Source organism: Megalobrama amblycephala, linkage group LG19 (assembly GCF_018812025.1).
Source record: "Megalobrama amblycephala isolate DHTTF-2021 linkage group LG19, ASM1881202v1, whole genome shotgun sequence".
NCBI lineage: Eukaryota > Metazoa > Chordata > Actinopteri > Cypriniformes > Xenocyprididae > Megalobrama > Megalobrama amblycephala.
In genome coordinates this window covers 39678196-39700729 of record NC_063062.1, presented here as the reverse complement: position 1 = coordinate 39700729, position 22534 = coordinate 39678196, and the positions used below count along the sequence as shown (strand labels likewise).

Sequence of the window (22534 nt, the reverse complement as noted above, 5' to 3'; positions counted from 1 at the left end):
TATTATTATTATTATTATTATTAAAAACGGTAGCCTGCAAGAAGCTTGCAATATGAATTGCCGGTGCGCTGTTTTGCAGCGAAAACAACAAAAAGAAAAGAAAAATATGGAGGAGGAAATGGTTGGGGAAACTGGATTGTGTGTTCTGCAATGAGAGTTGGAGGTAAATACATAACTTTTCAATGTGCTGCTGTTGGATGGTCAAGCAAATGTTTGTGCTTTGTTTCTGTTTGATAGAATTGTAATGTTTATCTGAAACGAAGCCATGCTATAACTCCTCCCCGAACTCCCCGCTGCTATGTATCTTGCTCTCTCATTGGCTGTCGGTCATCGCCGATGTAGTTTTCAGTCAGAACACTTTTCACACAGCAGGATTTTGAATCGCCGACAGGTCCAGATATTTAGCATGCCAAATATCTCACGGGTGTCGGCGACTCGTCGGCGATTCTCTCAGATTGCGTCTTTGCTCATTCACACTGCGTGATTGTCACTCACGTGAACGAGCACCGATTTGCCTGTGATTTCGGGCATTTGTCGGCGATTTCTCAAAACCTGTCGGCGGGCTAAAATCGTGCAGTCTGAACTCGGCTTTACTCTCGACTACATTTCAGACGAGGCGGATCTCAAACGAGTTTATTGTTTGTATAGTTCATCTCCAGCCTCAATCAAACACACCTGAACCAGATAATCAAGGTGTTCAGGGTTGCTTGATAATTACAGACAGGTGTGTTGGAGTAGGGTTGGAAGTGGAGTCTGCAGGATGGGAGATCTCCAGGAGCAGGGTTGGACACCTCTGGTATAGGTCATGTACCACATCTACATCTTCCTTCCTCCATAACCCCAAATTTAATGTCAGAATCAGCACAACCAGTGATTGTTGTAAAATGCAGTCTTTATTGCTGGACATGTTTGATAATTATTATTATTATCAAGGCTTTAAAACGTTGAAAGCACAATAATCCTGTTCTGTTCCTCAGGCTAAATGTGTGCGCACACCAAAACCATTCGCAAACATACAAACAAATTACACTTTTGGCTTCGGGTTCACTTCCAAACAATCAAATACACACACAAATGTGTCGAAATGACCAGCTTGGGGTGTGTTTACTTAAACACAGTTTATATCTTAAGTGGACATGAACCGCTGGGAGAAAATCCAATGTGTAATATCTTTCAGTGACAGCAGTCACCTTCTGACGATTGTGCCATCAATGTTAATCAAGCAACAAAATGAAAAGAGAAAATCAGTCACAGCTCTAAATCTGAATATTGTTAGCTTTAATAAGCATCGATCTATTCATTTATAACACTGTATGCCGTGTTATTTTACATTTGGTTTCTTAGATTTCTTTGAAAAACAATAGGTAAAAATGCAGTGCCAGTGCACATTTAAAGGTCTGAATTACTGAAATACTTTTATATATTTTTTAAAATATTTCTTTAAATTAGAATCGGCCTGTGTGGACCTGTTTTAGACTGAATTAAAGAAATATAATAATAATAATTTTAAAAATTGGTTTCTGTGAGCGCAGGTCTGATACAGCGTTGCCATGAATGACGCCTTGTGTCATCAAATTCAAACGACTCATCTGCGGGGCAAAAAAACAACACCTTTTAAAGTAAGAATCATGCATATATTATAGGAATTTGGGGGTGTATTGTAGATTTTTTGTGTCCTATATATTGCTGGGAAAAACAATAAAAGTCTCGGTAGCTGCGCAAGAGTTTCTTCAGTGTATTACACTGCAAAAAATGCTGTTCTTACTTAGAATTTTTGTCTTGTTTCCAGTCTAAATATCTACAAATTCTTAGATGAAGAAGCATTTTCTTGACAAATATAAATTATTTTCTTGTTTTTAGGAAAAATAAGTTAAAATTAGGTGTTTTTCCTTAAAACAAGCAAAATAATCTGCCAGTGGGGTAAGTAAAAATCTTAGTCCAAACTGAAAACAAGATTATATAGCTTATTTTTGGTTTGAGTCCAGAGCCTGTGCCAACCAACAACCCCCTGAGAACCCCACAGAAGTGATCCAAACTCACCCTGGTTTTGTTTTCGATGAGGGTTTCTAAAACACAATGAAGAGAAATCAGTCCACACAATGAAAACCATTAACAGCAAAACCAAACTCTTACTCCACTAATGCACTGTGTTGTCTGGAAGCTTCAAAGAGCTTTGTAATTTACGCAGGGCTTTGGGCATGTAAGACAAACTCTGCATGCTATAGTGATATAGTGGTTAAGTCACTGTTTCCCAACCTTTTTCTTGTCAGGGCAAGAAAAAAAATCCCACAGCACACCACTGCACTAAAACAACGAAACTGCACAAACATGCATCGCTTCAGAAGGCATATTATAACTGGATATTATATCAAAAGTAGTCACATATCTTAGTGTAAAACTTTCTGAAGATGAATCTTATTGTGATCTCTTCACATTAATCAGATTCTCAACAGAAAGACAAAAAGGTTTAACTCTTGGTTGCAGAGAGATTTGTCCATTTATGGTCTTGTCTTATTGTCTAAATCTGAAGATTTGTCAAGATCTGCATATCTCCCAAACTCTATTTGTACCCAAGACATTTACTAAAGAGTTGTTATTTAAAGAAAAGCATATTATTCTATCCATATGATCAGGGTGGTTTGAATGGTTTGAATAGCACATTTAAAATAAATTGGTCAAAAAAAATATTAAAAATAATTGCTCTATGTGGAATATTTCCCTCAACTATTTATTTAAACAACTTGGTGGTATTCATTTTCTTAAATGCAGTTGATCTTAACAAAAAACCTCTTTGATTATCTAATTTTCACAGGCAAGTCCTTTTGACGTGGTGTTTGGCTTTCAAACATAACTTCTCTCCTAACTCCTTTTTTATTTGGAATAATAAGTATATCACACACCAAAACCAATGGCAGTGGTCAGTATCTATCAAAAGTGCTCCGAGGAAGGAACAGCGGTGAACCGGCGACAGGGTCATGGGCGGCCGAGGCTCATTGATGCACGTGGGGAGCGAAGGCTGGCCCGTGTGGTCCGATCCAACAGACGAGCTACTGTCGCTCAAACTGTTTAAGAAGTTAATGCTGGTTCTGATAGAAAGGTGTCAGAATACACAGTGATCGCAGTTTGTTGCGTATGGAGCTGCATAGCTGCAGACCAGTCAGGGTGCCCATGCTGACCCCTGTTCACCGCTGAAAGAGCCAACAGTGACACGTGAGCATCAGAACTGGACCACGGAGCAACGGAAGAAGGTGGCCTGGTCTGATGAATCACGTTTTCTTTTACATCACGTGGATGACCGTTTGTGTTGCTTACCTGGGAAACACGTGGGCTCCACCTCACAACTTACAGGACTTAAAGGATCTGCTGCTAACATCTTGGTGCAGATACCACAGCACAACCTTCAGGGGTCTAGAGGAGTCCATGCCTCGACGGGTCAGCGGAAAACGCTTAAGCGTGCAATAGAAGCGTAAATATTCATTTTGCTAAAATATTTTTTGAACAATAAATGTGCCATATGTAGAATTTTAAAACTACAAATGAGTATATTTTTGATAGCAGTAACTGTAAAGTGACTGTTGTAATGGAGTAATAAAAAAATAGCCCTATATAATTAGTATGTGCTTTTGTTTTTATTTATTATCATTTTTAGTGTAGTGAATGTAACTTCTGCTTTATAAAGCATGTTTATTTTTAGACTGTAATGTTACAATGTTAGAATGTAATGTGATTTGACCTTTTTTTTGCACATAATAAGTAGACTACATGGTTATATTCACTATATTTGTTATAGTCTTCAATATGAACATTGTTTGTAGGACATTGGGCAGGATGTGAAATAAGATTTTTTTTTAAATAGAGATTTTTTTTTCTAAATCAAAATAGTAAAATATAGATCGTATTATATACTGTATATCACCATTCAGCCAAAAAATAGAGACATGAGATTTTTTTTTTGTCCATATCGTCCAGCCCTAATATATTGTTGAGCTGATTATTAATTTAACCATTGTTTAGTCATTATTTTTACTGCTTAGAAATACATGCTGCTATCAAAAACACTGTTGAATCATTTACAGTTACTTTATGAATAAAAAAAAGCTACTTCAGGTGTTAGTCGGTGTGACCTTTAACCCTAGGATTGTTCAGGTAGGGTAAGGTTAGTCCAATCTAGTCTAAACCATAAGATACTCGCCCGCCGGCAGGTTGAACTCCTTCAGGAATGACACAGAAGACTCCCTTGTGGTTGATCTTTATCGAGGCTCAGTTTGTAGTAAAGTCTCACTCAAGGCAGTTGTACAAATAAAATATCTCTTTTATTGATTACAATACAAAGCAGTTAACACAAAAAAACTAAATAAAACTTAAATCATCTTAAGCTAAAAAGCTCTATATATTACTGATCAATTGATCAACACCTCCTGTTGCAATCTTACCAGTCTCTGTAACTCATAATTAATCTGCCAGATGTTCTTCCTCTGTCGTTTACACTGTTATCTGGATCACCTCCACTTAAGGTTGTAACATGCTCTCTTCACCCTCATGTACCCTCTTGTTAACCTTTGTGGTTGGTTACATGAACTTTCACAACTTTATGCACAGCTCATCTTATTTCAATTACACACAAGATGCAACATCATTCTGAGTTGCAGTTTGCACATCATAGCATTTCATGCAAGCATATATGGTATTAACTCAGAAGTAAATAACATAAGTAAAAACATAGCAATTATTATTATACGGCAGTAACTCAAAACCAAGTAAATATCATCTTTGAACAGGTAAATAGCAATATCAACATCAAAATCCAAAACACAGGAAAATAGAAAAACACTGTGTTGTCAAAAGCCCTATTCGGACAGGATTAGTTTTACATGGAGATGTGCAGTAATGCAATTTTACCTCAGGACGTCTGTAATATTAATTGGCTAATTCGCACGGGACAAGACATCTCAGTAAAACTAGCAGAAGCGAGAGGGGTAACTCGATTTACACACCGCCGTCGCCTCCCTGTCGTTATGTGGGTATGTGTTGCTTTCTGATACAATGTGCGAAAACACATATAGGCCTAATATAAATATATAAACTATAAATAACAGGTTTGATTTATTAATTAAATTCTGATTGGATTATGATGGTAATAGGCACTTAGCACTAATCCCGTCCGAATAGGGCTTAAGTTGATATTGTGGCTTTATATGTGGTCAAACACTTGCATGCGAGTTACGAGGTGTTTCACCAGCAAATGTTGGACGTGTGTGTTTTGTCCATCATTGGAACGGCCGAATCTGAGGCAGGAAGTGCATCACATTACATTTTTATCAACTTACAGATTATGAAGTTTTTTGAAGCTATGTGGGTGTTTTTATTTGACCACATTTCATGTTATTAAAGACAGAAGTGCGAGACACAGGATATTTAAGACTATTTAGTACTTGCTATGACTCGATGACAAATGCTGAACTCTTCGCTCCTCAAATACACAGAACCTTAACCATTATACAGTGGCATGAAAAAGTATGTGAACCCCTTGCAGAATCTGTGAAAATGAGAATTATTTTAATAAAATAAAAGGGATAATAAAAAATGCATGTTATTTTTTGTTTAGTACTGTCCTGAGTAAGATATTTTACATAAAAGATATTTACATATAGTCCACAAGACTATAAAAAAATAGCTGAATTTATTAAAATAACCCCATTCATAAGTATGTGAAGCATTGATTCTCAATACTGTGTGTGGTCACCTGATGATCCACGACTGTTTTTGTGTTTTGTGATGGTTGTTCATGAGTCTCTTGTTTGTTCTGAGCAGTTAAACTGAGCTGTTCTTCAGAAAAATCCTCCAGCTCCTGCAGATTCATCAGTTTTCAAACATTTTTTGCATATTTGAACCCTTTCCAGCAGTGACTGAATGATTTTGAGATCCGTCTTTTCATACTGAGGACAATTGAGGGACTCAAACTCAACTATTAAAAAAGGTTCAAACATTCACTGATGCTCCAGAAGGAAACACGATGCATTAAGAGTCGAGGGGTGAAAACTTTTGATTTCAAATATCAAGGTAAATTGTACTTAATTTTTCTGCCGGGAAACATGCAAGTATCTTCTGTTGCTTCCGAAGGGCAGTACTAAATGAAAAACAACAATATTTAAACAAAATAAGAAAAATGAGGACATCTTTATCCTGTTCAAAAGTTTTCACCCCCGACTCTTAATGCATCGTGTTTCCTTCTGGAGCATCAGTGAATGTTTGAACCTTTTTTAATAGTTGAGTTTGAGTCCCTCAGTCGTCCTCAGTGTGAAAAGATGAATCTCAAAATCATACAGTCACTGCTGTCTTGTGGACTATATGTAAATATCTTTTATGTAAAATATTTACATAATATTACAGGACAGTACTAAACAAAAAATAACATGCATTTTTTATTATCCCTCTTATTTTATTAAAATAATTCTCATTTTCACAGATTCTGCAAGGGGTTCACATACTTTTTCATGCCACTGTATATAAATACAGTGTTTATTGAGTCAAGGGTGACCATAATTCTCACGCATTCATGTCAGTGAGCACGGCATCGCACGTCACACTTTTAATCAGTGCATTTAAACTCTGATTTTGGGCGCCTCTCAAATGGGTCAAACCATAGATATTACCTGAGAAGTTCAGGGATGTGCATTTACTGCATGGATGGAGAAAGAACATAATGTCGGCTGTGTCTGAAATGGATGTGCACCGTTCAGTTGAATGATAAAGTTCACCCACGGCTACTGTACTGAAGAGGAACATAACTTTTAATAAGCAGGGGAAATTGCTGAATTTAATTTAAATTTAAAAAAATTTAAATGTTTGGGATGTTTGTGTTGTATACATGTACAGGAAGACTTTAGCTTTAAAAATACTGACTTGTTTATGTCATGAGCGATTCAGTCATTTAGATAGAATAGACTGTAGACAGTTTCTACCACTGATCTGATTCATCAACACAGTTTCACTGATGATTTATAACCAACCCCAAACCCAGGATAGAGTGGTTGAGTGAATGTGGTCTGGACTGTGTGGATGAGGATCATTGTGTTTCTCTTGACGCTGTAGAAGGACAGAGTTCCTGCACTGTGATCCACATACACTCCTATTCTCCTGCTGATGATGGAGTTTACAGGGAGTTTAGTCCCTCTGTTATTGTGTGTGAATACACAACTGTCTGAAGAACAGAACAAACTCCATGACTGATTATTATATCCAAACACACACTCATCACCCGATCCCTTCCTGCTGATGCTCTTATATGACACTGATATATACACATCATCTCCACTCCTCTCAATCTCCCAGTAACAGCGTCCACACACACTCTCTCTACATAACACCTGAAACAGATGATCAAATCTGTCTGGATGATCAGGATACGAATGGAGTGTGCCAGTGTCAGTAATCACTCTGTTATTTTCAGACAGACGGAGGCGTTTATTCACCGTGTTCAGATCCAGAGTGAACTGATGGGAATCTGATGGAGATAAAACACATCACAATCAGGAATTATCAATGTGTCAGATCTTTCAAGCTATACTGTAAAGTTTTTTTGCTGCTTGTATTTAATTAAAATGAGTATATATAAAAAAAAAATACTGAAAATGTTGTCCTAATTTTATAGTGTAAAATCCAGAATCTAGTTATTTTAGATTATACAGTTTTAAATATAGATAATTTTCTTACAAAAAAAGAAATTGACTGAAAAACACAGGGAAAAGTGGCAGATAATGTGAATGTCTGTGTGTGTGTGTGCGCAGTGACCCCTTTGTCAGAAGTTAAAACAACTTGCATATGCAGCCACTAATAAAAAAGTAGTATGCCTTCATAGTTTTGTTTCACTTGTTTTCTGGAGTAGAAGGATGTCTGTGCTCGGTTGCATAAAGCACCTTAAGTGCAATTTTCCTTAATATAGGAAAACTTATAAGCTTTTGGAAAACTTCACCTTTAGTGTTACAAGGAGCGAGCAGGTTCAATCCAAGTCTTCTAACGAGACACGATTGACCGCTTTATATGAAAAACATTTTAATTTTAAGTGTTTATACTCAACTCTCTTGTGGAGTACCACAGGGCTCAATTCTTGCACCTATTCTTTTTTCTCTGTATTTACTTCATCTGGGCTCCATCTTCAGAAAACATGGTGTATCATTTCACTGCTATGCAGATGATACCCAAATCTATTTAACCCTGAAACGTAACTCAAATGCTGCTCTGGAATCTCTTTTTGTATGCCTAGATGAATTGAAATTGTGGTTCTCTCAAAATTTCTTGTTTGTGAACGAATCAAAAACTGAGGTTATACTCTTTGGCCCCCATCATAGCTCTGGGAGCAAAAACATCGGACTACCTGGACTACCTTACTTCTTTTACCTCATCCTGCATTAAAGACTGTTTTTTGGGACCAGAACTTCACTTTTGAAAAACAAATAAACTCTGTGATTAGCTCTTTTTTTTTTCAGCTACGTCTCCTCTCTAAGATTAGATCCGCGCTCTCCGAAAAAACCTTAGAGATTGCGATCCATGCACTTATTACATCTCACTTGGATTACTGCAATTCTCTTTATTATGGAATGTCCATATCCTCTATTGCCCACCTTCAACTAGTGCAAAATGGCGCTGCAAAATTTCTCAAAAGAAAATGCAAATTTGTTCATGTTACCCCAATTTTTAAATCGTTGCACTGGTTACCTGTACATTTTAGAATTGAGTTTAAAATTCTTTTTATTTTTTCATCCCTAAATAACCAGTCACCAAGCTATCTGTCTGAGCTACTCCACCCCTACAATCCCACACAAAATCTGAGATCTGGTGATAAGAGAGTTCTCTGTGTCCCTAGATCACGATTAAAGCAGAGAGGTTATAGAGCCTTTGCTATCGCTGGTCCAAGGCTGTGGAACAGTCTACATGCCTTTATCAGATCGGCACAGTCTCTAACTATTTTTAAATCTTCTCTTAAAACTTACTTTTTTTCTTTAGCTTTTAATTCAGTTTGAGTATACTGTGTGAATGTATGCTTCACTTTGTACTTTCTTTTTTTTCCCTTCGCTTTATTGTTCAGCACTTTGGTCAGCCATGCTTGCTGTTTTTAAATGTGCTATATAAATAAAACAACCTTGAACCTTGATTAACATATTAATGCACATAAACATGTATTAACAAATTTTATAACGGAAAAACCCGGTTCGCTGTCCTGAAACACTTAAGCCTTGTTCAGACTGTCCGTCCAAATCTGATTACTTGTGTATCCGATTGGAATCTGATATAAACATTTTAATGTCCACACTGTGTATCGCAAGTGTTCAGATCTGATTTTTGTGTCTATGGCGCTTTTTCGTTTTCTGGAATATCTGCATTGATCTCTATGGCAATGACGTTGCGTTCGTAGGAATACGCCAAAAACAACAACAACCGCAACATGGAAGGGTTTGCAAAACAGATGTTGTCTTGACATGTCTTGATCATTGACAGTGTGTAGCTTCCGGCACTGGACTACTGCGTTATGAGGCAACAGCAGAAACACAGGAGGCTGGTATGAGCGGCTTTATTCCATCCTGTCATATCCGCCGGCCTATTGCTAACTTCTGCTCGTTCGGCACTTTGCAACAACACAGCATTGTTTCTCACTTTTTTTTTAATTAAGAACTTGTAAACAGTACAAAAAAACAGGCACTAACGACAAAGCTCCAAAGATAAATGGAAGAGGGGAAAAAAAAGACATTCACAAGACGCCAAATACAGACTCATAATATGTAACAGTAGAATTACCTTTTACATTTTTCACAAGTTTAAGAGACTTCATTAAAAGAATGAGTTCATTACAGAAAACGTCTCAGGTTGCATATGCTATGGGGAACTGTCACTCGTGACAGGTGTTCAAAATGCCAAGAATCACACCACTCCAATCCTATTGGCTGGCGACAGCCTATGACGTCATTACGGCGCGAACCATGACGTATAAAGGGAGCACCTGAGGAAGCAGTCAACACCTACTCGTCTTTGAGGGACTGTTCAGCAGGCAACCCGAAGCATGGCAGTGTAACACAGAGTCTCGTTCCCTTTTCTCAGAGAACCATGGTTACATGCGCAACCTGAGACGTTCCCTTTCGAAAGGGAACTGAACTCTGCGTTTACCGCTATGGGGAACAATATACCCATGCTGGAGGAGAGTGCATGCCAAATGTCTGGACAAACATCCGGCAGTTCGAGAGAAAACCCGGGAGCAACTCTCCCCAAGGCTGTCAGTGACAACATTCCCCATGGTCAACAGTCCAAGCTGAGCCTAAAAGAGGCCTTCCAAGGCTGCTCAAGGCATCTGGGACCAGCAATCCATGGGAAATGGTCCCTTAAAGGGAGTGTGGCCAGGAAACCAAACTGAACCCCAGCCAGTCACTAGAGGGGAATGAAGTCACCCACAACGCCACCAAGGAGGCCGTACTAATCTAACGAAAGCCAAATATAGTCTGGGCCAGCCCTGTCTGAATCTCCAAAGCACATTCTTCAAAGAAGAGAGCAGATAAGAGCGACTGCGAAAGAGCAGTAAGCAACTCAAACCCACAATCAGAGACGGGCATCCTGAAAAGCGGAACTCAGCTGAGCGCTATAAACCCTCGTATTGAGGGGAGTATAGTCCACTCGTCCTAGGATCTACTCAGTGTCTGATTAAAGCACTGAGGAGGCTGTGCGCTAGAAAAACCCTGATACAGGGGAGTACAAACCAGCCTAGGGCTAGTCTGAATGGGAGACTTCATAGAAGTCTACAACCAATGACCAGCTTAGGGAGCTAAGCACAATTACGCAATCAACCCAAAGGGAAGTACGAAGCTCAACCTAACAGACAGACCATACTGTAGGCACATAGTCATGGAGGCCGACCGGAAGGGGCCTACAACATAACTAAAGTTCTTACAAATGAACTAATATCACACCAAGAACCCAATTCATATGGTGGTATTCAGGATGGCCCATAAGGCTATTCGACTGAAAACATAGCATGCTAAGCGCACGACCAACCAAGTAATTAGGTAGCTGTGAGTGCCCATGAAACAGCCCGTCCAACACAATCCAACAAGCAGTGTACTCGGTAAAAGCACCTTTCTACTCTTTAAGCAAGAGGAGTACAGCGTATGCCATCACACGCTAAAGAAGACCCCATGGGGGTTGCGATCCTATCAGACTTATGATAGCAACCTGATTCGTAACAAAGCACTGTTCGCCAGAGGAGAACTGCCCCCCCGACTAAGCCTGGTTTCTCCCAAGGTTTTTTTTCTCTATTTTAACACCTATTTGCCACTTGTTTGCCACCTGATGTCACCTGTTGGAGTTTGGGTTCCTTGCCGTTGTCGCCTTTGGCTTGCTTAGTTGGGGACACTTTACATTTGACTTGACATTTGATATTCAACAGTATTCTTTACATTTATTCAACAGTGCTTTGATCTGCCTGCATTGACACTATTCTTTAAGAGCTGCTGTGCAGCCAAAATTATGTACCAGTTATCAATGTAAAGCTGCTTTGACACAATCTGCATTAGTAAAAAGTGCTATATAAATAAAGGTGACTTGACTTGACATGGGCCTATAACCTCAGCAGACACGTGGCATCAGCTCGTGGCAGTGTTATCAAGGTTCAGACTAAACAGACCAACTACAAAGGAGGTCATCAGTCAGCCCAGGCCCTGGCCAGCCAGCGACACAAATCCCTTTTTTACTGTTTTCAGTAAAATTGTCAGAGAAAACACTCAAAAAGGTACATGCCAGCATGCACCCAAAGGAGGCCCTTAAGGCCTACCCGTGATATGTGGCGTCAGCTAGCGGCCACTGAAGTTCTAGGAGCAAAATAGAACCAAGTAACAAACTTGCACTGCGTCTCAGTATGCTATGTTTGCAGTTTGTTTGGTTGTCTAATGTTTATTTGTGGTTTGTTAAGTGTTTGGTTTTGGTTGTGGCCCTGTAAAAGTAAAAAGATGAAGGTTGGAAGAAATGTACTCTTGATCTGGATTCTGTGGATGATAGGCCTCTTTGGACTATGTTTGGCGATGTAATCTCCAACTGCACGTGGAATTTTGACAACATGCGGCGTCACAATGCCGTCTGCACGCCCATACAGCCGGGAAAGATTGCTGGAGCTAAACTTTACGATGACTCAAGAAATGAGAACAGCTCAAGTCAGAGATTTATTTGAAGATATTCCTCCCGAGTTAGTGAGGACAAAACGAAAGAAAAGAGGAAGAAGAGGTGGTATTCGGAGTCGATTGCGAAGGAGATTCAATCGGCCACCTCTGCCGTCTATCGTCTTCAGTAATCTACATTCTCTAAACAACAAAGTGGATATGATACGATCACACACAAGGTACTGTAATGAATTTCGTGAGGCATCCTTGCTCTGCTTTACAGAAAGTTGGTTGCAGTCCTCAATGCCTGACTCGCTCTTTGAAGTCCCTGGATTTACATTGGTACGAGCTGATAGAGACAAAGTTTCAGGTAAAAGTAAAGGAGGCGGCATCTGTGTATATATAAACGAGAAATGGTGTCAAGCTTATTCAGTTAAATACAAGATGTGTGATCCCAATGTGGAAATTCTCGGCATGACTTTAAGACCATTTTATCTGCCTAGAGAATTCGGTTGTATTTTGCTGTTCGTGGTTTATTTTCCGCCCAGTGGTAAATCATCTTAGGCAGCCAGCCTGATTGCGGACTATGTTCACTACAGATCAGCCACTCAGAATGCGCCCGTGATTGTGCTGGGTGATTTAAACCAGTGCAAACTGGAGACTTTGTTGCCAGGATTCAAACAGTGTGTAAAGACTCAAACAAGAAATAATACTATTCTTGATAAGTGTTATGTGAATGACATGTTATGTGAATGTTATGTGTCAGAGTATGCCTCCAATTCTAAACTCTGACCATAATGTAATATATATGATTCCTGTGTACAGGTCTAAATTGAAAAGAAGTAAACCAGAAAAGAAACTGATTAGACTGTGGTCAAACGAAAGTACACAACAACTGAAAGCTTGTTTTGACTGGACAAATTGGGACATTTTTCAGGAAGGTTCACTTGATGAAAGAACTACAGTGTTAAATTACTATATCAATTTCTGTGTAGAGTTGGTCATACCTACAAAGGAGATTAAAGTTTATCCAAATAACAAGCCATATGTGACTAAGGATATTAAAGATATTATAAATCTGAGGAAAGTAGCATTTAGGAATAAAGATATTAGGGTACTTAAACAAACAGAAAGAGAGTTAAGAAATTAAAGGAAACAAAAGAAGTTCACAAGAGACGTCTAGAGGGAGCCTTTAAGTCTAATAATACTAAAAAGGTCTGGGACATTATGAAAACAATGACTGGATTGGCATCTTCAAATAAATCTATTGTAATTGATAATGAATTTTATTTTGGGAATGAATTAAACACCTTCTTTACAAGATTTGAATCAATAGGTAAACATGCTAAATATAATGAAATAATAGATACTTTGGTTCCATCATCTTTGAATAGAATTGTTATTGAGGTTGAGGATGTTAGGAAAATGTTTCAATCTGTAAATACAAAAAAATCCGTTGGTCCAGATGGATGTAGTGCAAGCCTTTTAAAGAACTTTGCACATGAATTGGCTCCGGTGTGGCAACCTGTATTTCAAGCTTCAGTTGACACACATACTGTCCCTGTGTTATGGAAGACCGCATATATAAAACCATTACCTAAAGTTCCATGTCCAAGAGAATACAAAGATTTTAGACCAATAGCCCTTACTTCAGTAATTGTGAAATGTCTTGAAAGTCTGATACTTCCGCACTTAGTTCAGATGGTAAAAGTTAGTTCAGAGAGTTAAAGTGAATAAAACGTTGTCATCTACTATCATAACAAATGTCGGAGTACCTCAAGGTTGTGTTAGCTCTGCCATACTTTTCACCTTGTATACAGATGACTGTCGAACTGACAAGTTAAATCAGTATATTTTAAAGTATTCTGATGACACCGTGTTAATATCTGCGTTGAACGTTTCGGACAGTGCTGGGTTCCATCAACAGGGTGTGACTAGTTTACATGAGTGGTGTGAGAACAATGATCTTGTCATTAACACAAGTAAAACAGAAGAGATTATATTTGGGTCTACATCGGATACTCATATAATGCCTGTTTTTATTCATGAAAGTAAAATCAGGCAAGTTAAAACTTATAAGTATTTAGGTTTATTGATCGATGATATGTTAACATGGAAAGATCACATTGATGCTCTCTGTAGAAGAACAAAGCAGAGAATCTATTTTCTTCGCCATCTTAGGTCTTTTGGCGTAAGCAAACAGATTCTTCTGTTGTTCTTTATGTCTGTAATAATGAGTGTACTGCAATATTGCTGTCACAGACACGTCAGGTTCCAACATCACCCAATCACAACGCACGCCATCTCCAGAGTACTGATCACCGCCACCTGCACCTCATCACCCCACTCATCAACAGCACTATAAAGCACACACGCACACAGCACTCTATGTCCGGTCTCGTTCGCATATACATCCTGTAATGCTTACCTCAAGGACTCCTCTTCGTATACTCACCTGTCTCCAGCGTGTCTCCTTCCCTCTGTGTGCTTCGTCTGCTGTGTGGGTGTGTTCCAGCCAGCTCCAAGTTACTCCAGCGATCTCCAATCTCCAACGTATCTCTACCTGCAACGGAAAGGACAGTAACTATCCCTCATACTATTAGTTCTGCATCATCTTCAACCAGTTCACTCACCTGTGTGTTATCCTCTGCTCTACTGTGGTCAATAAAACTACCAATACCTGTTACATCTGTGTCTGCCTCCTGTGTACCGTAACAGAAGACCGGACCAACACCGCAGACCCAGTATGAGCCAGCCGGATCCATTTCAGGAACTGGTGGATGCGCTTCGGCGTACATTTACCATCAATCCACCACCGCCATTTCCAGTCACTGTCCCTTCACCTGCACCAGCGAACACCACTTCCAATGCCAGCAGTTCTCCTTCTCTACCGCCGTACGCCAGTCCCATGGCCAAACCGGCACCCTTCTCAGGATCGGCAGAGGATTGCAGCGGATTCCTGCTGCAATGCACACTGGTCCTGGAGATGCAGCCGCACCTGTACCCGAGTGACACATCCAAGATTGCATTCATCATTTCTCAGCTCAGCGGCAAAGCATTGAAATGGGCCGATTCCATCTGGTCCCAGCAGGGCGCTGTAACCCAATCCTACTCGGCGTTTATTTCCCACTTCCGGGAAGTGTTCGGGAAACCGATCACAGATTCTTCAGCTGGTGAGAAGCTCTATAATTTGAAACAAGGGTCAATGTCTATTTACGATTATGCTTTGCACTTCAGAACGCTTGCAGCACTCAGCGGATGGAATGAACAAGCCCTGATAACAACTTATCGTCAAGGATTAGATCCTCGGGTACGGCTGCATCTCGCTGCATGCGAGGATTCCATCGGCCTCGAAAAATTTATCCAGCTCTCCATTCGCTGCGCCACTCGCATGCAGGCGTGCATCCAAGAGCACCAGGACCAGTCCCTCTCCAACATGCTCCTCTGCCGATCCGAACCCGTCAGCACTCCAGAACCAGTCCAAGAACCCATGGAAGTAGAAAACTCTCGTCTATCCTCTGAAGAGCGCCGCCGTCGGCTGACCCTGCATCTCTGTCTGTACTGTGGAGGTCCTGGGCATGTGATTGCAGCGTGCCCCACGCGACCACCTCGACCCCTGGTGAGTGCCATTATTCCTGCTACTCATAAAATGAAACCACTCACCACTGTCGTCAATCTTACTGCCGCTACTGTCTCCCTTTCAGTGGTCGCGCTCCTCGACTCAGGGTCAGCCGGCAACTTCGTCTCCGGCGCCATCTGCCGGCAGCTACGTCTCAAGACCTCTCCGTCTCCGACCATCTACAAGATCAACTCAATAACCGGCAAACCCGAGTTGTAAGCGCGTCCGCACCGTGGCTGGACCAGTAACACTCCAAGTTGGTTTACTACACCAAGAGGAGATACATCTGCTGGTTCTGGAGGATTCCACCGCTGACGTGGTTCTAAGGCGCCCCTGGTTGGAGCAGCATAACCCCACCATCTCCTGGAAAACGGGCGAAATCCTGAAGTGGGGCGACACATGCTTCTCTCGCTGTCTGGCTGAACTTCCTGTTCCACCATCTCCTTCGCCTGACCTCTCTCTCTGCGCCACATCCATCGAAAGTCCAGTCGAACAACGCTCCGTCGACATCCCCAAGTGTTACGCCCCCTTCAGCGATGTCTTCTGCCCGCAACGGGCTTCCAAGCTGCCTCCACACCGGCCATGGGACTGTGCCATCGACCTGCTTCCGGGTGAACCAGTGCCAAAGGGTAAGATATACCCACTTTCCATCCCGGAGGAGAAGGCCATGGAGGATTACATCAAGGAAGCCCTCGCTCAAGGTTACATCAGGCCGTCTACTTCCCCTGCTGCTTCCAGCTTCTTCTTCATGGCTAAAAAGGACAGAGGCTTGCGGCCATGCATCGACTATCGCTCACTCAACAAGATAACCGTCAAGTTTAGGTATCCCCTTCCTCTCGTCCCAGCGGCCCTGGAACATCTCCGTGGTGCCACTGTGTTTACGAAGCTGGACCGCAGTGCGTACAACCTCATCCGGATACGTGAGGGGGACGAGTGGAAGACCGCCTTCATCACCCCTACTGGCCACTACGAATATCTGGTAATGCCGCATGGTCTGGTCAACGCCCCCTCCGTATTCCAGGATTTCATACATGAGGTGCTCCGGGAGTTTCTCCACCGCTTCGTCCTAGTCTACATTGACGACATACTCATATACTCCCGGAGCCAGGCCGAACATCGCCAACACGTTGCGGAGGTCCTCACCCGTCTTCGACAACACAACCTGTTCCTCAAGGCAGAGAAGTGCTCCTTCCACCAACCCTCCGTCTCATTCCTTGGTTACAACATAGATCACAGTGGCATCCAGATGGACGAGAGGAAGGTGGAGTCCATCACCAACTGGCCAGAACCCACCACCATAAAAGAACTACAGCGCTTTCTCGGATTCTCCAACTTCTACAGACGGTTTATCAAAGGTTACAGTTCCATCACCCATCCACTTACCAGCCTGCTCCGTAATAAGCCCAAGTCTCTGTCCTGGAACCCGGCAGCCACCAACGCCTTCAACCACCTTAAAGAAGCCTTCACCACTGCTCCCTTACTCGTCCATCCAGATCCAGAGAAACAGTTCGTCGTTGAAGTGGACGCCTCGATCACTGGAGTGGGAGCGGTGTTGTCGCAGCAGCAGGGGACGCCAAGTAGACTCCATCCATGCGCCTTCTTCTCCCGCAAGCTCAGCCCGGCGGAAGTCAACTACTCCATCGGTGACAGGGAACTTCTTGCTGTTAAGCTTGCCTTGGAAGAGTGGAGGCATTGGCTGGAGGGAGCCAAACATGCATTCCTGGTGCTGACAGACCATAAGAACCTTGAATATCTTCGGTCAGCAAAGAGGCTGAACCCAAGACAAGCTCGCTGGGCCATGTTCTTCTCCCGATTCAATTACACCATCTCCTACCGTCCAGGTACCAAAAACGTTAAAGCGGACGCTCTCTCCCGTCTCCATGCTCCTGAGGAAAAGACCGAAGAACCTGAACCTATCATCCCAAGCTCTCTCATCGTGAGTCCTATTACCTGGTCAGAATAGACCATCCCCTCCTCCAATGCCTCCACGAACCCGGCTTGCTGTACATCCCTCGGACACGACGCACTCCCACCATTCACTCAGCTCACACGTCACTTGGCACTGGTCACCCGGGGGTCAATGAAACCCTCTCGTTGCTAAAAGAACGCTTCTGGTGGCCAGGGATGGTTTCGGATGTCAGAAGGTACGTGCAGGGCTGTCGGGAGTGCGCCATCTCCAAAAGTCCTCGTCATCTGCCAGCTGGGAAACTCCTTCCACTGCCCGTTCCAGATCACCCATGGTCACACCTAGGGGTGGAGTTCATCACTGATCTCCCTGTCTCAGAAGGAAATACCACCATCCTAGTCGTTGTGGATCGTTTCTCAAAGTCTTGCCGTCTGATTCCACTCCCAGGATTACCCACTGCCATGGAGACCGCCGAAATACTCTTCAACCAAGTCTTCAGATATTTCGGAATACCAGAAGACATAGTCTCTGACCGAGGACCCCAGTTCATATCCAGAGTATGGAGATCGTTCTACTCCCTCCTAGGTGTGGCCATCAGCCTGACTTCCGGATACCACCCGCAGTCGAACGGGCAGACGGAAAGGAAGGTGCAGGAGATTGGCCGCTTCCTCCGTACCTTCTGTCATGACCACCAGGACTCTTGGAACCAGTTCCTGGGTTGGGCCGAGTACGCCCAAAACTCTCTCCGGCAGTCGACTACAGGACTCACACCATTCCAGTGCGTACTCGGCTACCAACCCCCACTGTTCCCCTGGACCGGGGAACCCTCCAACGTTCCGGCAGTGGATTACTGGTTCCGAGAGAGCGAGAGGGTCTGGGACTCAGCACACCATCAACTGCAACGAGCCCTGCGCAGACGCAGGATGGCAGCCGACCTTCGACGCTCCAACACTCCGGTCTTCCAGCCTGGTCAGATGGTTTGGCTGTCCACCCGGGATATCAGACTGTGTCTGCCCTGCAGAAAGCTGAGTCCCAGGTTCATTGGCCCATTCCCCATCTTCAAGCAGGTCAACCCTGTCACCTACCAACTCCAACTCCCACAAGGGTATCGTATACACCCCACTTTCCACGTGTCACTGCTGAAAGCTCACCACCCTTCTGTTCTTCCCACAGGACCTGACGTGGCTCCCGCCAAACCCCCCCTTCCACTCATCCTGGAGGACGGAGCTGCGTATGAGGTTCATGAGATTTTGGACTCCCGGCGTCGTGGTGGTCAGCTGGAATATTTAGTGGACTGGGAAGGATACGGTCCCGAGGAACGCTCCTGGGTCCCAAGAAACGACATCCTGGACCCCAGCTTACTCCAGACGTTCCACGACAGTCACCCTGAGAAACCAGCACCGCGGGGAAGAGGACGACCACCACGGCGTCGGGGTCCTCGGCCCTCTGGAGCGGGCTGTGGAGGGGGGGGGGTACTGTCACAGACACGTCAGGTTCCAACATCACCCAATCACAGCGCGCACCATCTCCAGAGTACTGATCACCGCCACCTGCACCTCATCACTCCACTCATCAACAGCACTATAAAGCACACACGCACACAGCACTCTATGTCCGGTCTCGTTCGCATATACATCCTGTAATGCTTACCTCAAGGACTCCTCTTCGTATACTCACCTGTCTCCAGCGTGTCTCCTTCCCTCTGTGTGCCTCGTCTGCTGTGTGGGTGTGTTCCAGCCAGCTCCAAGTTACTCCAGCCAGCTCCAAGTTACTCCAGCGATCTCTAATCTCCAACGTATCTCTACCTGCAACGGAAAGGACAGTAACTATCCCTCATACTATTAGTTCTGCATCATCTTCAACCAGTTCACTCACCTGTGTGTTATCCTCTGCTCTACTGTGGTCAATAAAACTACCAATACCTGTTACATCTGTGTCTGCCTCCTGTGTACCGTAACAATTGCAACTCTATTTGGTATAAAAGTCTGTCTGTTAAGTTAACCCTCTGGAGTCTGAGGCTGATTTGGGGCTTGGAGAAGTTTTGACATGTCCTGACATTTGTGCTTTTTTCAGTTGTTCATAAACATATAAATGACAAAAGAGTCATTACACTGTATTCAGCACAAACTAGGCTACAATAATATGTGAGGAACATGTATGTACATGTTTGTATTTTTGAAGGAATAATGTTTATGCGTGGTTATTGAAAAAACAAAAAACTTAAGTCACTGAAATAAGGCCAAAAAGTAAGTTTTATAAGTTTTTGCTTCAGAATTATGTAAAAATTATGCTGCCTACTCCTTCATATAAAACAATATATTGATTTAGTCTTTGTAAGACACTTTTTGTCAAGAAACACAGTATGCGTGGAGGCGTGAATCTGCATGAATAATGGGCCATTTACACCTGAGAAGACAAAATAATCACATAATAATGACCTGAAATGACTTGCATATTAATGAGGCCTTTCAGTCAGGTAGGCTGTGAAAAAACCCTCTTTAATCATGTCTCAGCTCAATTTAAAATAATGGTATTCTATTATATTCTTTAAAATATAATGTATTTCTGTGATGCAAAGTGTCTGAACAATTATGTTACCTCTATGGCATTTCATATAGGCTTTTAGCTTAAAAGCATGCACATTTGGGGAAATATTGATGGATTCTTATATATATATATATATATATATATATATATATATATATATATATATATATATATATATATATATATATATATATATATATATATATATATATATATATATATATATATGTCAATTTTCTATACTGAGAAGTAATATTTATCGTCATCGCTTTGAGTGTTGGATACTGTGTTTTCAATTCATACTTGCAGCCGGTGGGCGCTCTCTGTGCACATTTAGTCCACAAATTATTCTAAAGAAGAAGAGGACATTTCAGGAATGGTGTTTTCAATTCATACTTGCAGCCGGAGGGCGCTCTCTGTACACCTATAGGCCACAAATTCATATAAAGAAGAAAAGGAACTAGGAACTAACGGCATGTCTTCTAGAGATCGCTAACCATGGCTTTAACATCCAAATAAACACTTTTCAAGACAATAAATACACGATTGAGACGATGAATGCATGTATTGCCTCTGAATTTGCGTCTGAATAGCCTTGGCTCCGTGGGCGTGGCTGCATTAGTGGATAATGAGCTGAATCACAGACTTCTGACATGGCTCTCTTTTCATACAGATTACATAAACACAGAATGTTTGTTTTCGATTTGACTTGCACGATTTAAAACCTGACATTTCAACGTTTCTTTAGACATAAGTGTCATTTTTTTGTCATTAGTATTCATAAGTTACAGTTCATTTTCTGAGAACTATCAGATTGGACTTCGTTCAGAGGGAGAGGAGAAATCACGCATGTTAGTTTTCTTTATTTTACAAAAAGCATAACATTGTGTTTTTACTCTGAGTGTACACAAATAAAAGAAGACATTCTATAGTTTCAATTGATATATTACTTATGTCTCTATGACAAGAAATGACAGAGTATTTTAAGTCTGTTTTGCTGCAATGTGAAAAAAATCCTGCAAAACGCGCCGGCGCGTTTTCAGACCTCAGGGAGTTAAAAACACAGTTGTTTAATCAATTAAAAATCTGCTCAAGGATTGTTGGCCAGCCTTTAGAGAAGTTATATGATACAACTTATAATAATCTGTTAAGATTGGTTAATAATATAATTTCTGATCCTAATCATGTCCTGCATAATGAGTTTGAATTATTACCATCAAATCGGAGGTACAGAATCCCAAGATTCAAAAAATTTAAACTGAAACATTTGTTTGTGCATCAGGCGATCCTTGAGCTAAATAAGACACTTAATCATAAATCAAGAGTACTGTAAATGTGCTGTGTTGTGTAGTGGGATGCAGTAAGGGTCGATGTTTTTTTTTTTTTTGTCTGTGTGGATTAAGTGATGTTGTGTAAAAGATGGTTGTTGCAAACATGGAAAATACTGTGATGTAAGAAAAATTTCAGACAAGTATAATATCATATCATATCATATCATCATAAATAAGATAGCTACTTAGCTCAACTAGAGCTAAAGGAAACCAAGCTCAAGGAAGCAAATGCATAAAATCAGACAAACAGTTGGTTTTAACACAAAAACTCACCTTGAGAGGCAAGCCACTCAGAAAATGTACTCAGTAAAAGCACCTTTTACTCTCTAAGCAAGAGGAGTACAAAGCCAAACTCCAGCGTGATACATAGGAGGCCTGCGAAGGCTACAACCTGTACACACGTGGTGTCAGCTAGTGGCAGTCATGACCCATTCATGGTGATGAGTCACATAGAAGCTCACACAACGCTGTGCCAGCATGCAGACTGAAAGGAGGCCCTGTTGGGGCCTTCGACCTCCATGAACACATGGCATCAGCCAGTGGTAGCTTCATGATTAAAACCAGCCAGCAGGCCAAGTACTTGAGAAAACCCTTAGGTAAGAGAAGTACACACTGCACCGCAGAACTCTACGAGAGGCCTGACCTAGGGCCTACTCATACAGAGGTGGGCGTGGGCGTGGGCGATGGTGGCGTGAGTCATAAGACAAGACTCAACTATGGAAAAACCAACAAAAGACAAAACCAACCCGGCTGGGCCAACACAGAGGCTACAAAGGAGGCCTGGCAAGGCCTACTACTTTTAGCACCATGTGGCTCCAGCCAGTGGTCATATACAAGACCCGAGCTCAAAAAAGGGACCAGCACTAAACCCTAAAGTTTACTGAGGGTAACTAGCTTACACAATCTGAGCTTAGGTGTACACATTCCAACAGGCAATGTACCCAGTACACATAATATGCTATCATGGTCTAAGGAAGGCCTGCAAGGCCTGCTACCT

General features: G+C 42.0%; 1 protein-coding gene across 1 annotated transcript in view; it reads right to left on the bottom strand.

Moving 5' to 3' along the window:
• Positions 1 to 6499: 6499 nt before the first annotated feature.
• LOC125254181 (NACHT, LRR and PYD domains-containing protein 12-like) overlaps positions 6500 to 22534 on the bottom strand; it is a 47641-nt gene continuing 31606 nt past the window's right edge. The window contains exon 8 of the mRNA XM_048168654.1: positions 6500 to 7504. Within this exon, the coding sequence (XP_048024611.1) occupies positions 6978 to 7504 (527 nt within the window). The 3' untranslated portion in view covers positions 6500 to 6977. The remainder of the gene's footprint in view (positions 7505 to 22534) is intronic.